Source organism: Vollenhovia emeryi, unplaced genomic scaffold, assembly GCF_000949405.1.
Source record: "Vollenhovia emeryi isolate VEMERY1.0 unplaced genomic scaffold, V.emery_V1.0 DF939255.1, whole genome shotgun sequence".
NCBI classification, from domain to species: domain Eukaryota; kingdom Metazoa; phylum Arthropoda; class Insecta; order Hymenoptera; family Formicidae; genus Vollenhovia; species Vollenhovia emeryi.
Window position 1 is genome coordinate 38,523 of NW_011967111.1, and position 16,558 is coordinate 55,080.

The 16,558-nt window shown below is 43.1% G+C and overlaps 3 protein-coding genes across 14 annotated transcripts; 1 reads left to right on the top strand and 2 right to left on the bottom strand.

Moving 5' to 3' along the window:
* Positions 1–13: 13 nt before the first annotated feature.
* On the bottom strand, positions 14–10,882 carry LOC105559749 (centriolin-like). Of its 2 annotated transcripts, none has more exons than XM_012008289.1 (6): positions 10,223–10,882; positions 8,175–9,177; positions 2,907–7,675; positions 2,549–2,640; positions 1,295–1,584; positions 14–1,194 (listed from the first exon to the last, which is right to left on the bottom strand). In XM_012008289.1, exons 2-6 carry the CDS (start codon positions 9,008–9,010, stop codon positions 471–473), a joined length of 6,711 nt encoding a protein of 2,236 aa, XP_011863679.1. In that variant the 5' UTR covers positions 9,011–9,177; positions 10,223–10,882; the 3' UTR covers positions 14–470. The 2 variants fall into 2 exon arrangements, with proteins under 2 accessions (XP_011863679.1, XP_011863678.1); XM_012008288.1 differs by having other exon boundaries at positions 10,137–10,882.
* A 104-nt stretch (positions 10,883–10,986) lies between these two features.
* On the bottom strand, positions 10,987–13,351 carry LOC105559747 (diphthine synthase). 8 transcript variants are annotated; one of them, XM_012008286.1, is made up of 5 exons: positions 13,329–13,351; positions 12,209–12,398; positions 11,904–12,080; positions 11,465–11,789; positions 10,987–11,282 (listed from the first exon to the last, which is right to left on the bottom strand). In XM_012008286.1, the coding sequence occupies exons 2-5, from the start codon at positions 12,365–12,367 to the stop codon at positions 11,068–11,070; spliced, it is 876 nt and encodes a 291-aa protein (XP_011863676.1). In that variant the 5' UTR covers positions 12,368–12,398; positions 13,329–13,351; the 3' UTR covers positions 10,987–11,067. The 8 variants fall into 8 exon arrangements, with proteins under 8 accessions (XP_011863676.1, XP_011863672.1, XP_011863674.1 ...); XM_012008282.1 differs by lacking the exon at positions 13,329–13,351 and adding an exon at positions 13,192–13,319; XM_012008284.1 differs by lacking the exon at positions 13,329–13,351 and adding an exon at positions 13,143–13,174.
* LOC105559746 lies at positions 13,169–16,075 on the top strand. Of its 4 annotated transcripts, none has more exons than XM_012008275.1 (3): positions 13,169–13,249; positions 14,666–14,754; positions 14,813–16,075. In XM_012008275.1, exon 3 carries the CDS (start codon positions 14,819–14,821, stop codon positions 15,926–15,928), a length of 1,110 nt encoding a protein of 369 aa, XP_011863665.1. In that variant the 5' UTR covers positions 13,169–13,249; positions 14,666–14,754; positions 14,813–14,818; the 3' UTR covers positions 15,929–16,075. The 4 variants fall into 4 exon arrangements, with proteins under 4 accessions (XP_011863665.1, XP_011863667.1, XP_011863666.1 ...); XM_012008277.1 differs by having other exon boundaries at positions 13,189–13,249; positions 14,702–14,754; XM_012008276.1 differs by lacking the exon at positions 13,169–13,249 and adding an exon at positions 13,375–13,394.
* The last annotated feature ends 483 nt before the right edge of the window (positions 16,076–16,558 follow it).

The following is a 16,558-nucleotide window of genomic DNA, read 5'->3' on the forward strand; positions in this document are numbered from 1 at the left end:
AATGGATCACGAGTTATCTTATATATGCAATTTATTTGCCGTTTTCTGCATATACAAAGATATATCTTCAAGCGCCATGTCAAAAGCGGGGAGAAACCGGTCCTCGTGTCGCGTAAAAAAAAGAAACTGCGGAAACTCGCGTTGCACTTCCGTCGATGGAAATTAATAACTAAACTCTACGCGTGTCACTTCTCTCCGTGTACACTAATACTATTCCTGAGAGATACCCTTCTCGTGCCGCCTGTCTGTCTCTAAACGAGTTAAAAATCAGGCACTCCAGATCCTACAAGAATACAAAACGCAAGTGCCTCTTGTAAAAATATCCTAGTGTGCAATGAGATTATAGCGATCATTGTCTCGCGCGTAAACGACGATCCTAATCGGAGGAACCAATTGATCGAACAATACAAATTGTAACTCCTGGCCCTGTTTCGCATCAGCCCACGCGTTTCTACGATTACGAATATGATTCACGTCTTATCGTCCTTCTCTTCTTCCACGTGTTCGCGATTGTCGCGAGGTGTCTCGTTAGATCTCTCATTCGCATCCTCGCTACGCAAATCGCTCTCGTCGATGCCCTCAGAGTCGCGATTGGATTCTTGTCCCTCAGCTCCTTGTTTCCGGTCTCCCGTCGCACTCGCGGTCCTCGGTGACATCCCTAAATCATTCTTCGCGTCCTCGGGGGTACATTCCTCGGATGGCATCGAGCTATTTGTATCCAGCGAGGTCTTCGGCGCGGTCGATGGTTTCGTTGACTCCGATGGGGCGAGCTCGTCTAAGCTGGTTACCTCCTCGATCACGACACCCTGAGAAACGCCCGGAAGGGCCAAGGGCTCCCTGAGGCTCCCTTCGCCAGAAGTTGTCGAGGGATGAGCGTCGTCGGGGTTCTTCGTACTCTTCATCGTATTGTCCAGAGTCAAGGAGTTCATGTTGGAGCCCAAATCCTCGACGCTGGTTATAAATTTCAAGTATTGATTCTCGTCGTCTCTCGGATAGCCCAGCATCAGAATGTCCACGGCCGGCTCCATGGGCGTCGCTCCTCCAGTACTTGTATTAAAATCGGAAGGGGGATTTTGGCCGACCGAGAAGTGGCAATTACGGGACGCGCCCGTCAGCAAGTGCATCATGATCGGAAAGGTGGGATCAACGAAGGCGTTGCCTTTGTGGAAACTCGTCCCGTGTTTGCTGTCGCGACTGTGAGCAGTGGCGAAAGATGTTTACACAAGCATGACTTGTAATAATATTTGAGGCGTAATAGATCTTTCTTCGTTTCTCCTACGGAATTATTACTTACACGGGATCACTCTTGTCGGCGTTAGATTTGGTGATGTCAGGTGGATCAGCTTCACTTGTATCGATCTCTTCATCCAACGAATCGTTCGAGGTGACTGAGCTGGGCTTATTATTCGCCAAATCGAAAGGAAGCGACGGCACAGAATCGTGAAACTCGCCGGTATGTTGAAGCCGACCTGACGCGAAGGCGTTCTCCAACGAGAGTGTCGTATTCCGTAAAGCTTCCTCTCGCCGAAGACGTCTGGCTTCTCGCAGACTCAAAGTATCCTGCGGTACCGCTAGACGATCGCTCTAAAAATTAACAATCAAAGTTCGTCTTTAGAAAAGCTCTAAAAATTAACAATCAAAGTTTGTCATTAGAAAAGCGAAAGTATTAACCAATTAAGCCAGATAGTCCATCTTTCCTTTTATAAGGGCATTATTATTGCAAAGACATTATCAATTTTTTTTTCAACCATATGCGGTTTTGCTTGCATTTGTCTACAAGAACGAAAAATTCTCAAAATCAAATATCTTCTTCTGTTTTTAAAAGATTTCGAGCATGTCCATTAATCAGTCATTTAATCACTGTCAAAGAAAAACACTTGCTATTTTATAGAAGAATAATAAATGATTGATTAAAATCAGAAGGGGAGTTTTGGCTGACTGTAAGCGTAAATAAATTTATTTTGAGATGTAAAATTTTGAAGGAGATGTAACAAAAACAACGTTCGTAAGACCGTGGACGTCAATTCTGATTTAAGAAACAATTATTTTAAGGGACGAAAACTCGAGTCTATCTGCCAAGCCGATTACTGCCAAACCGCCTGTTGCAATCACGAAAACGCTGACATTTAGCAGTGACCCGCCGCTTCCTCTTTTACGTAACAAACTTCCGACGGGCGTGGCGTGCGAAATATTGCGTCCAGCTGTTCAGCTCGGCAAAACAGAGGGAAACCGATGGACTCAATTCCAAGATCAGTTTCAACACATTGAATAGCCATGTGCAAACTGATCGTTTTTCGTTTAGAATGCGATTAAGACATTTAATAAGAGATTGTGTACCATTAGATTCAATATTTCGCACAATTTTTATGTTATCTTCTATATAGCATATATTAATTTTTATGTTATCTTCTATATAGCTAGAGCATATTTATTATTTTTTTAAGATATTATGAATTAACATTATTTAAAGATAATATATCAATCATTATTTTATTTAATAATCTGATTTATTAAAATTGACCAAGATTATTATAATAATTGTACTTACCGTAACTATCTTCTGCGCTGATGGAACGTTCGAAACAAATTCGGATTTCAAGTTTCTTCGTACACGTCGACGCGTTAAAAATCCTCGGATACCTTCAAAAAATTATCTTCGTTACTTATGAATTAAATTACGTCACGAGTCTCTCGAACTAATATTGCTCTACTTTCTAATCTCAACGAAATTAAAGATACTGCGATGTCATTTATATCCGCGAACTTGACTGAACTTTCTTGTGTGTCTTCTCCTTTTTTGTCTTATTTAAGTGTAGTAAAAGATAAGAAAGTCGACGGAGATTTATCTACGCTGCTAATAATGAAAGACTCGACGTAATTTTATCAAAGCGCTGCGGTTTACTCACAAGCTTGAATTTTTACAACTGCAGAGTGAAAATCGTCTTTCTCCCGAATAAGCGATTCGTTCGCGATGATTTCTGGCGCATCAGCAACAATCTTCATCTTCTCGTCCAAACTCGTGTTAGATTCGGATGCTTCGATTACCGTTTCCACGGTCGACGATTTAGTTTCCGTGATCCAATGTCCGAAACGAGAACGATCTTCCGTCGATTGCTCAGATATTGCGCTTGTAATTGGCCCGTGAACACTCTCTACCCTTCCTGAAAGATCTTCAGTTTTCTCGTCCTTCTCACTTTCTGCATCTTTTCCTGCCCGATCGTCAGTGGATTCATTGCTCGTACTTGGTTTAGTCTCTTCGTGCTCGTTATCGTATTTTATCGACTCGGTCATCGAGTCTTTCCTGGATTCTGTTATTTCCAGAGGCACTGCTGTCACATCTACGATTTTCTCCATCACCTTTACACTTTCTTCATCACTTTTACCTTGACTTTTTAATTCCTCTTGCACCTCTTCTTGAACGTTCAATCTTTCTTGCTTACATTCCTCGTGTGTTTCTGATTTTTCTTGCTTGCATTCCTCGTGTGCTTCTAATTTTTCTTGTTCGCGTTTTTTCTGACCTTGCAATTCTTCTTCATCTGCTTGCAGCTTTTTATTTGGTTCTTCAATTTTGCTATCGTTGCTTTGGCTCTCGGGAACTTTTTCAACATTGGCTTGTTTTAATTCAAGTGTTTCCTGAATGTTGGTATGATCTGCATTACTAATATCAGATGTACTTTGAACTGCAATTTTTTCGTCAACCGTCTCGAGTTTGTTATTTCCTTCCAATAATTCCTGTTCAAATTGTGCTAAAGGTGCAACTTGCAAATTTTCTACATGTGCTTTCTGTGCCACTTCCAAATTAATTTCTCCAGCTTCTTTATTTATTATCGCACTTTTTTTATCTTTATTATCTTGGTTGACCACGTTACTCGATAATTCACTCGTCGCTTCAATCTTTATTACATCATCTATTTTATCTAAAGAATCCCTCGTTTCTTGTTCAACTGACATCGAATGCACAGATGACAACATCTGATTAGATTTATCGTCCAAATCTAAATTGCTCTTCTCAGATTCTCCGCTATCTTTTTTCGAATCTATTTTTTCGGCTCGAACTTGCATATCTTTATCCAGCAGATCTATCAATTCTCTCGCGATTTCTTCCTCGCTCCCTAATTCCTCAGTCTCCCTGTCCTCCTGCAAAAGCGGACCGATTTGTACAGCGTCTTCCGATAAAGTCTTCAAACCAGTGTTCTCCTGAGACTTCGCTTCACCTTTCAAGTTGATTTCCGTAGTCAACGGATCTTGCCCCAACAATTCGTACTCCTCGTGTTCCGCGCGATACAATTGATCGGCCTCCGGAACCTCCGATTGCAAACCTTTCTCTGTCAACTCTTCAGCGGCAATTTCTTCTTCGCGCTCGGCCAAGGTCGGCCGATTCGCCAGCCTCTCATCCGAAGTCAACGGCTCAACCAAGGACGTTGTGGCATCGCTCTCCCTAGGACTGCCGTTGTCCTCCTTCTCTGTCCCGTTTGCCGTCATCTTAAAAGACGACACCGTATTATCCTGGAGCGAGTCCAGATTTAGTTCTGGTACCGTCGGTCCGCCCGGGCTCGCACTCTCGATCGATCGGTTGCTCGCAGTACTCTCCTTCACGTCGCTCGACGTGGTCGTGTGGGTACCCGGCGTACTTCCGCTCTCTTCCGACGAATTCTCCGGCGCGCTTATGAATTCTACCGTGACGTTTGCTCTTCCTTCGTTTGCCAAACCAGTATCAATCATTGCATCCTTAGTATCAGGCAAGGGTTCGTACTCGAGAACGCCAGAAGAAGAAATTTTCTCAGCTTCCTTGAATCCAGTTGTCCTTACATCAGTCTCTTCAATTTCCTCGTGCTCCACGATATCTTCCAGCGTGGCCTTCTTCATTTCGTCCTCGTTTACCGTCTCTTCATCACTTTTCTTCTCTTGATGACTCCCTATCTCTTTTCGTTCGCCATCTTCTTTCTCTTCCTCTTCTTCACCCTCTTCCTTAATCCTGTCCAAGTCTTGATGGACGATCGTTATGTCCTGGTCTGAGTTCATCCCTTTCACGCCACGCATAAAATCGGTATCGACGGGTAGAACGGCGGCATCCGGTCGGATGTATTCTCCGAAAATCTCCATACCGTACCCATGTTGATGCTTTTCCTGTTTTTCGTCTTTGGAAATCTCTTTAACCAGATCGAACCGTGCAAGTGACTCCTCTTTTCGATTCGCTGATCTCAGCTGGTAATCCTCCAGGATAACGGGAGAAGAACACGGCCTGTCCGGGAAGATCACGGTTGTCACGGAATCGGGAATCTCGCAGGGAGAACCTTCGCTGAGGACGTAAGAGTACGGGACCTCCAAAGAGAGAGGCGTTATCGCTGGTAATTTGTCGCTCTCGCGTTTCTTCCGCGCTTTCGTTTTATCGCTCTTATTCGGAAGATTCGACATCGAGCATTCGCTTTCGACCACCGTATTTCCGGAAGTTGTACCCTTGGAAACTCCATTCGCCGCATTTTTAGCTTCCTTTTTCGATGTCGTCGTGTTATCGCCATCTGTTTCAACTACTTGCGTAATCTGAGAATCTTTGATGTGTAATTTTGGATTTATAGATTGCACATTCTCAACATAAACCTTGACTGCTAATTCTTCTATGCCATTTGCTAATTTTTCGTTCGTCGATTTTTCAGTTTTATCCAACGATCTTTCATCTAGCGCTTTTGTTGTACTTTCTGTAGCTTCTGTGACTACTTCCGTTTGATCGGTCGCCTTTTCTACTCCATTCTTCGACACTTTTGCTTCATCCTTTAATTTCTCTGCTTCATTTTCGGTCGTCGATATTTTAATTCCATTCGCTGATGTTTCTATTTTATTTCTTGAATCTCCTGTTTCACTAATCGATCCCTTTATTTTACTCTCTGTTTTTTCTACTTTATTTATTAATCTTTCTCCTGTATTTAAGTCTTCCATTTTATTTGATATTTCTGTTACATCTTTTATCTCTTCTACATCATCTGTCGACGTTCTTTTTCCGTCGTCGTTGTTCTGTTTCTTTTCTTCGTTGTCTTTATTTATCGGTGTTTTTCCCGCCTCTGTCGACTTTCGTATCTTACTCACAGCCTCTTCCGCCTCATTAGCCGGCTCTCCTGCTTCATTTATCTTCCTGTTAGTCACCAACTTTTCCGCTTGGCTCGTCATTTCGCCAATGTCACACGTCGCGACCTGTTGGCAAGCCAACGCTTTCTCAATACTTCGTTCCGCCATCTCGATCTCGATCAATTTATCCTTCAACCTATCGAACGTGTTCTCTCGTGCAGAATTCGTATTATCATCTTGAAGTTTGACTTTGTCTCCAGCATCAGGTTCTACCGGATCTGGCCTTAGTGGTACGTTCGCCACTTCCGATGTAACGTTTAAACTACCCCTGAATACTTCCTCCGATCTTTTCCCTTCTTCCAATTCCTCCAATTCCTCAAACTCTTCAAGACTTCCGCGTTTCTCATCGAGCTTCGCTAGTGCATCTTCCGGGAAAATCCCGTCCATATCTCTCATACGTTTTCCTTCATCGATAAACCTTATATCCGATGTTAGATCCTGGTCATTGCCAGGTTCCTGCTTCGCATCTACGATAGCATTTTCGTTCTCAGGAAGAACCGCTATGTCTTCCATATCGCTCGTAATGTCGTGCATCGTCGAGGCCTCCTCCGCGTCCTTTGAGATGTCCTGCTCCTGTTTCCTGGCGGAATGGTTGCCATTGCTGGACGCCGTCGGCAGGATCGGCAGAGACAGCTCGTCCTTCTTCTTCGTCGATTTGGGAGCGTCCGGTGAAATAGGCGGCAGCGTCAGACTGTCCGTACCGTTTTTGGTAGCGCTCCTGGAATTCTTGGAGGATGGTGGTCTCACGATCGGCAGGGAAACACCGTTCACGTGATCAGAAATCTCCGATTCCGACGGGTCGCTTCCAGCGGACAGCTCGCTCCTGCGAGCACCTCCCAACTCGGACGTCGATTTCGAGATACCTTCCAGGATACTCTGCGTGGCAGTCAATCTCGCTTCCAAGGTGTCACGCGTCGCGCCGGATTCGTGCTCCAATTGATTACTGCACTTCGAGTTGTCGTCGACCTGATCGACGACCCCGAAGTCGCCACTCTCGCGCCTCCGCGACCTTTTGCCCGATCCCGCGCTGCGCCTCCTCAATTTCTTCTCCTCTCTCTCCGCGTTCAGAGTCGTTTCATCCCTCCCGGAAGAACCTCCGGTCTCCTCTTTCCTCACGATATCGGCTTTCTGCTCCAGCCCGTCACCACTCTTTCCTCCTCCGCTTTCTTCTTCATCTCGACTGTCATGTCTCTTTTCTTCTCGAACGTGCCGATGAAACGACTCCCTGTTCCAGTTGAGGTCGACCGACCTCGAACGCTTTCCCCGCGGTTGTCCGATCTCCTCCAGCTTCTCCTTGATGATCGGCGCCGCACGATCGATCACCTCCTGCACCTGCTCCACGTACGTGGGTGATCGTAGAACCTCCAGACTCGCGGTGCTCGCGAATTTGCGCAACACATACGCCCTGATGCGATCCATGCTAAGTGCTCTCGACGATACTTTCCTCTCGGAGGAATGTTCGGAGAGTCGTGCCTCCAATCTTCTTTCCTTGCTCCCGGTCCGAGCCATCGTTTCGCGGCTCGCACCGTCATTTTTAACGGTCGATCTCGTATGTCTGATAAGTATAAAAGAACATGTAGACAGATCCTTTTATTTACCCCTGGGAAAATTTACTTTAAATACAATTAAAGTTTTTAAAAGTGACCTTACAAATCTAAGAGTTTATTTAAGAAATTTTAGAGTAATTTTGGACACTTAAAGTAATTTTTAGATAGCCAAGCCTGTCAAAGTTCCCGCTAAAGGGCCGCGCGGCATAGCACTTTCAATATTGCAGTAATATTTCCGATATATTTTATTGTAATATTACGTTGGAAATGTAATATTACGTGCTATTTGGGTAAAATTTGCTAAACTGTTTATCAAAATTATAATATTAAATCTCAGTGAGAAATGATTCGTGGACCGATGTCGAAGCGACGTCGAGTCGATGTCAATTTGACGGCGTCGATGTCGATTCAACATCGATCGACGAGTCATTTCTCGCTGGGATAATGAAAACAGGGATATATTGCACATATTATGTATATAGTATGCAGCGAGATAAATTATTATACCCGTTTTCAAGTCCCGTCTTGTTCCCGACTTCTCGTTCCGTCTCGGTCTCGGACTCTGTCTCAATTCGGCGCACCTTCTTCAACGGTCTCCGTGCGGAGGTTCTACTCGTGCTCGTCGTTGTAACACGCTCGACCTCCTCTCCAGCATCTTTGTCCTTCCTGGCCACCCTCGTTTTAGATCGCCTGTCGCCCCGAATCCCTCTCTCCACGCTATCTGTCGCCTTCAATTTCTCGCCACTCAGCTTGTTCCTTCGAAGTTCCTGCTTGATATCCTTGGTCTGGATGTGCTTGCCGGGGCCGTGAAGAGCGGTCATTTGCGAGATGATTCTCGTCGCGCGAGCGTCTGACGTGGTCTCGTTGTCCCTCGATTTCTTCGAGGTTTTCTTCGTAGTCGCGGGACTTCTCGAGCGTGTCTGCTTCGACGCTTTTCGATTTTCTCTATCGGTGGAGACGTCCTCCTGACTCTCCTCCGCGTCAGCGGACACCTGTTCACGCTTCTCGAAGATCTCGATCTCCCTCTCCAAGGACCAACCGCCGTTCGAAGGTTTCCCGACATTTCGAGTCTCCTTGGTAGGCCACAGGTTGAAATCGCGACTGAATTCATGATTGAACGCGCGATCGCTGTACTCCTCGGTGTGGTACTCCTCCCGCAGCTTCAGCAGCTTCTCGAAGTGGCGGGCCGCGAAGACGTATATGTCCTCGGGACGATGACGCAGGACCTCCCTCGTGAGACTTTCGACCACGGTCGCGAGACCGTGGGGCACCCGTGGCGCGATGAGGTATCCTGTGCCAGGACGCAGGCTGGGACGATCGATCGGCGGGGTCGGGCTTAGCATCGTGCCACTTTACTATACCTCATAATGCTTCCAATTATTCTTTATCTATATTACACGTCGAGTTTCGCTATCGACATCATCACTTTCATTGCGACGTATCACGTCGACGCATCGCGGAGTGCGGCTTCTTCTTTTTCAAGGAGCTCCTCCAGAACAATTCTTGCATTCTAGATATTTAAAATCGGACAATTAGGATTACTCTGGAGCGTGACTTCAAGAAAACGCGAAGATCTCTTAATCTTGTAACAGTGGAAAAGAGTATTTCGAGGTGCCTCGGGAGATTTTGCCAGATAGCACAGAGAATCCGAAAAGAATTCCCGAATCGAATTCTCGAATTGTGAATTCCTTTCCCGTCCCGTTTCTGTTCTAAAAATATTCGTAAAAGTTCAAAAAGAATTCGCCTCCGTGTCACCAATTCTGAGCTCTTTTCCAGATAGAAAATGAATTCTTTTTATGTTCTATAAGAATTCGCACCGGAAGGGAATTTTTTGGGGAGCTCATTTTACACATGTTACAGTAATTTCTACAGAATTTTAAAGAGTGAATACCTTTTTGCGTTTATATTATATATCATGTTATCTGGGTTGTTTTTCTTTCCTAAGAGATCTTAATTTTTTCTAGAATACTCTATGCGGTAAGACTTAAGAAGTTATTAACTGTATGTTTCTGAATGTGTGAAACAATAACTATGTAGTGCATTTTTGTGTTGCAACCATTAAGTTCAAACCACTACTCTCTCTCTTCAAGAGATAACTAGCTTCGACAGTTTACTGGCTAGTAGCTTTATAACAGAACATCCCCGAATATGTGTTTTTCTCTTTACTCGGAATTGGATTCTCCTATTTCATCCCGCTCCGAGGCTCTACGATTTGGAGCTACGCTCCGTATGGCAGAACGTACTTATTTGCTCTCGCGTGCTGAAAATGTATTCCGCATGTTCTTCAAGCTAACTAGCTGGGTGCAGGGATTATAATAATCGCAAGGGAAATATTACAATCAATTGTAACGTATATTTCGTTTCGCAGAAACGATTACAGTGAGTCACAATTTATACGTGTACGTGTGCGCTATCGAGGTGCAGCGGTTCATCACGCGGGTCAACGGTGCTCGTTTCAATTCCGTATACCTGCCAAGGTGCGAGAGCACAAATCGGAGCGATATCGTAAGCGGATGTACCGCCGTCTCTCGCACGTCCCAGAGACCGGATTGTACCTGGCGCAGGTGAGAACGAAACGGGAGGGTTGCCACCACCGAGCGAGTGCATCTCCGTGGCACAACTGAATCACCAGCCTCGTCGGCGCGGTGGTCGATGCTTGTCCATTGATTAGTTTGCCCTGACGCACGGCCACGTGACTCCGCCGCAGAAATTATATACGCCGCTTAGAACGTGGAACCGGGCCAAAGCGAATGGAATAATAATGCGGCTCCCGTAAACACGGTGCGCGCGGTCGCCAATCTCTCTTTCTGCCTTCCCGTAACGGTCCTACGAAGCGACACGGTTCGGTTGCAATCGGCCACCCGTTACGCGGCCGGAAATATCGAACATTTAATAATGCACCACCGCGACAGTGCTCATGCAAGTTTTACATATGCAGCGGCCGGGGACGAAAACTATCGTGGATTTCAGGAGTATAAAATCTGCAAACGACGTAGCCGAAAACTGCATTAAAAACATATACAAATTCAGAACCGATGATTGCAGCTGAGAAAGACATGTCTAAATTTGATTTCTTCAGAAAAACGAGAAGAATCAGCGTGTTTCCTTTAAAAATCGATAGTACCAAAAAATCCAAGTTCCTATCGTATCGAATTACATCGATACATTTTCCCATTTCAGAATAAGTGCATCGCGAGTAGAAGAATCAGTGTTTTTCGGTTAAAAGTCAATAATAAAAAAAAACAAGTTTCTATCTATCGTATCGAATTATACCGATACGATTTTCCTATTTTAGAATAAATGCATCGCAATTGCAGCGTAACAGTTTCGCACAATCAATGTATTTCGTCGCTGTACAAAAAGACGAGAGTCCACTCTATTCTTCATGAGATAAAAAAGGTCATTGCGTCATTTCTTTGAATTGAGCCTCGTCGAGAGCATACTGCGTTAGAAATTCCAACTCGAGGGGATGAAGTTTTTCCGCCGGTATGACGAGGCAGTGTAGCGGCGGTCCCAAGTCCACGCGCGTCATATCCTGCAGGGGACAAGCGACAATGTGCTGGTCCTCGCAGCCCACCCGCGCCAGGCCCACCGCCAAGCTACGTTGCGTGAACGCTGGTGAAACGTAAAAATCCCAAAATAACATAGCTATATTATCATTTGCAACAATTGTTGCTCGTGCGATCGTTGTATTTGTCAATATTTATCTCATCATCTCTCAGATCATTGCACTTATCTATTTATTAACAATAATCGCACTCGCTATCATTCAAATAGAGTCACTTGTTATCACCGACCTAAATCTTTCTGACCATCCTGAATCTTGTTGTCGAGTATAGCCATCAGTTGACCGGCAGCCTCGTTAACGTTCATGAATCTCGGAGGCATGTACTCCTTCTTTCTCCTCGTGATACTTTCCAGGGTAGGCTCCTTAACTTTGATGTCCAAGAGACAGAGTGTGTGCAGCCCTCTTTGCCTGTTGGACGCGATCTTCTCGTAAAAGCTGTCGGGCCGCCAAGTGTCGGTCCAGTACGGAATTGAAACGATTTCCCCGTACGAGTACAGTTGTAAGCCGCAGCAACCGACCGCAGTCAGTATCGATGCATTGTGTACGACTCTCACCTGATCAGAAACAGCACGCTCAGATAATCTTCGCCGCACGCATTATGACAACATAAAACAGCCCTGATATTTCTGAGAAAAAACACTTCTAGCAAACCTCTCTGTACTATCCACCTGTATATTTCTCTCCTTCGCGCGCAGAACCAGATCCGTGTGCGTGGTAGCCCCGAAGGGGTCCCCCACGACCAGAAAAGCAACATCCTCGTCCTTTCTCTTGGGCAGTATCTCGTCTGCATTACTCTCCACTAGCTCCCGGTCGGCTACGATCAGAGAACGTCCGTAGAATTCTTCCTAATGCAAGATACATTATACATAGATTGCATCTGATGTATTTCGAATCTAAGCTGAATGTATTTAATGTACGTCTAAACTCTGCAAGTTAAATGCGTCGTTGAACGCGAGTGAAGTTGTATGTCAACCTTGACGTTTGGATGATTACGAACCAAGGCTTCCTGCTGCACTGTTAAGACCGAGGTATAAGATTCCAGGTACACGCGATCACACTTCCTGATGATGTCGAGCCCTTTAACGGTGACGTCCTTCGTGTCGCCTAGACCTAATCCTATCACGTAGAACATGGTGCCCACGCGTTTATTGTCATCCGCTGCCCTGCAAAACATACATCTCTCAGGTGGTTCTGCACACGTTACGGTACAAGGTGTTTCCGTTTCTTTTTAATCTTTAGAAAGGGAAAGCTACTTTCGTGGCTCTCAACAAATCTCCGAATTCTGCGCGACGCGTGTGTTATTTAAATACACAAATTTTGGGGGAAGAGTAGAATACCAGTTTGACGAAAAAACGCCGACAGAATAAAGCGTCGTCTACAATAGGTGGAGTAAGCTTGGCGTAAGAAGTAAGAGTAGGCGTAAGAGAACTACTTCTGGTTTAAGAGAGCTGGAGTAAGGGCATAAGCGAAATGAATTATTTTTATTTCTTACGCTTACTCTTAAGCGTCTACATTGGAAGTAAGCAGTAAGAAAGTAAGAAAACCTAACCTTTCCCTTTCAGTGTAAAAGCTAAAGTACAGACATAATTTTTTACAATATTTGTAGCACTGGTCGAGCTACGCTCTAATTCGCCGAGAGTAAGCGTCAGAGCTGAAGTAGGAGTAGGAAATGGAAGAAATGAACCATTTCTTTACTCCTACTCTTACTTCTTACGCCAGGCTTACTTCATCTATTGTAGACGATCCTTTAAGGTGCATTTTCACGTGTCGCTCGAAACGGCCGGTTCGAGCGACACGTGAAAATGTACCTTTACTCTTACGCTTACGCTCGACCAATCAGAACGCAGGAGGAAAACTCAGGTACGCCAAAAACATTACTCCTACTCTACTTCTTACTCCACGCTTACGCCGGTTATTGTAGACGACGCTTAAAGGTTAACTGATCTGGCTATATACCAACTCCGAGCTTGTTATCTTCCTTCCTGTTGGAGCACAGTATAAGAATTAAGAGCAGGTAAGATCACTCTGTGAGAAATGGCACGGATGGTCGTCGTTCGCGCACTTAGAACATATATGATATGGAAGGGAAATACCTATTGTTTTCAAGAGAAAAATATGTCCGGAGGAAGCGAGAAAGAAAATCGTAGTGCCTCTCTCTTGTGAGCAACTGCTCGAAAGTGCGCATGCGCGCCATTTGCTGTCACACAAGCATCGGTGTGTGCTTAGAACATATATGATATGGAAGGGGAATGCCTATTGTTTTCGAGAGAAAAATATGTCCGGAGGGAGCGAGAAAGAAAATCGTAGTGCCTCTCTCTTGTGAGTAACTACTCGAAAGTACGCATGCGCGCAATTACGTTTGTTTGGCCGATTTGAAGTTCCGCTTGGAACATTGAGTGAATATATTCACTATAGTCTTCTAACCTAGAAGAGAAATTTTTTTGATCCTCGGGGTTGCATCAAAAATTGTCTAAAATTAAAGCAAAATGGGTTTATATTGTATTTTATGTGTTAAAAAGGATAAATTAGTTTCCTATATATTATTTACGGTGAGTAAAAATGTATTTAATTTATTGTCAGTTTGTGTGATGTGAGTAATCTCAGCAATAAATTTAATTATTAAACTATTTAAAAGGAGAGAGTGCCTATTGTTTTCGAGAGAAAAATATGTCCGGAGGAAGCGAGAAAGAAAATCGTAGTGCCTCTCTCTTGTGAACAACTACTCACATTGGCACTCTCTCCTTTTAAATAGTTTAATAATTAAATTTATTGCTGAGATTACTCACATCACGCAAACTGACAATAAATTAAATACATTTTTACTCACCGTAAATAGGAAACTGATTTATCCTTTTTAACACATAAAATACAATATAAACCCATTTTGCTTTAATTTTAGACAATTTTTGATGCAACCCCGAGGATCAAAAAAATTTCTCTTCTAGGTTAGAAGACTATTCACTCAATGTTCCAAACGTAATTGCGCGCATGCGTACTTTCGAGTAGTTACTCACAAGAGAGAGGCACTACGATTTTCTTCTCGCTTCCTCCGGACATATTCTTCTCTCGAAAACAATATATAGGTATTTCCCTTCCATATCATATTCCACGTTTCTCGTCCTAATTAGTGCTGGATGCAATTCTGACTAATAGTTATTTCTGTTTCTTTTTCGTTTCTCGTCCTAATTAGTGTTGGATGCAATTCCGACTAATAGGATAGATCCAAAGGACATTTAAGAAGCTAACCTTCCTCCCCTCATTCGTTTTGTTCTTAGTTTTATATAGTTTGTCTATTTCATAGTTATTTCTCTATTCTTTATATCCTTTTTATTTGTTTTTCATATTAAGGTGTCGAGAAACCTTCTTTGTATTATTTAACTTGTTAAATAAAGCTCACATTTCAAACAGGGTCATATCACATTTGTTTTAGGTATCATGGAATAAACGCGTTGTGTTTTGATTTTAGTCTGCGTCAAAGTCTTCATTTTGTCTACACAGTGATTCTGCAATTTCTGAATTGTAAGTCAATTTCTTAAATAATTCTTGTCCTAAAATGATAGTTCTACAATCCTTACAGTTTAAAATGACACCAAACAATAAGAAGGTGAAGAGAAAACGCGTGCAGTTAAGTGTGGTGCAGAAATTAGAGCTAGTCGAGAAGTTGGAACAAGGCATCTCAGCGAAGGATATTTGTAACATGTATGGCATTCACCGAGGGACTCTCTCGAGAATCAAGAAATCAAAGCCCAAATTACAAAAGTTTGCTTTAACACACAATACTAATACCTCTAAATTACATGCTTCTACAATAGGGAATAAAACGCGCATGAAATTTGGGCCAAATAAAAATTTAGATAATGCTCTGTATAAGTGGTATAATCAACAGAGATCCAGTGGTATTACTGTTCGAAGTCCACAGTTGAGATCGGAGTTTAATGCTCTTGTAACACGTATGAGACTCAGTATCAAGAGTACTTCTGTATGGCTGGTGAATTTTAAAAAGAGACATGACATTATGGATTCTTTGCGCGAGGCACCCTGTAGTGAACCTTCAGAGTCAGAAAAGAAGAACAGTACCGAAAACAAAGTTATTCCAGAAGAACTTATAAAAGTTGAGAATTTGCCTTCTTCGTCATCTTCGCCTCCAACCTCTTCACCTCCAACTACTTCTACTCGTCACAACATTTCTAAACTAAATGCTTCAACAATAAGGAATAAAAATTGCTTGAAACATTGGACAAACGCAAATTTAGATAAAGCTCTGTATAAGTGGTATAATCAACAAAGATCCAGTGGTATTAATGTACAACAGCTCCAGTTGAGATCGGAGTTTAATGCTCTTGTAACACGTATGAGGCTCATTATCAAGAATACTTCTCATTGGCTGAAGAATTTTAAAACGAGACATGGCATTATGGATTCTTTGCGCGAGGCACCCTGTAGTGAACCTTCAGAGTCAGAAAAGAAAGATAGTACCGAAGACAAAGTTATTCCAGAAGAACGTATAAAAGTTGAGAATTTGCTTTCTTCGTCATCTTCACCTCAAACTACCCCTACACCTACCAAAAATTTCGGAGAATCTGTAAAAGTTGAGAATTTCTCTTCGGAATCATGTTCGTCTCCGACTGATGTTTATCAGAATTACGTCTGGTCAGAATATGATATTAAATCTGAAGGTTCCCTTTCACCTTGAGATGATAAATCCTCAGATGACAAATAATGACTCGCTATCACTATAGTTACAGCAAACTGTCTCTCTTCGACTACTTTGTTAATGAACAAAGAATATTTATAATGGTATAATATAACAATTTTATAATGTATAGTCCTGTGTATCATATTAAAGCAATTTTATATTAAACGCATTAAGAAAAGATAAAAGTGGCATTTTATAACATTATATGTATACAAGAAATACATGAAGATGTGTTATCAGTTTCTCACCGTTAACTCGTATGTTATTTCATTACTTTGGATTGGATTATTTGAAATAGGAAAATATAATATTACATTCACATTGTTTAAATTCGCAAACTGAGATATAAATATCTATGTATGTATATACTATGCATACATATTGAAGGTTGCGTTTAATCAGCATTTATTGTCATTCAAATGGTAGCCCGCGCACAACCAGCAACATGGCGGCCGGGTAGCAGCGAGATCAAAGCCTTTGGCTACGTTCGACAGAAAAAGCTGCTTTGCAACTGTTGTAAAATTCATGAATCTGATTGGCGTATGCTCTTAAATTCACACAAGATTGCGAGAACACACCAATCAGATTCACGAATTTTACGACAGTTGCAAAGCAGCTTTTCCTGCC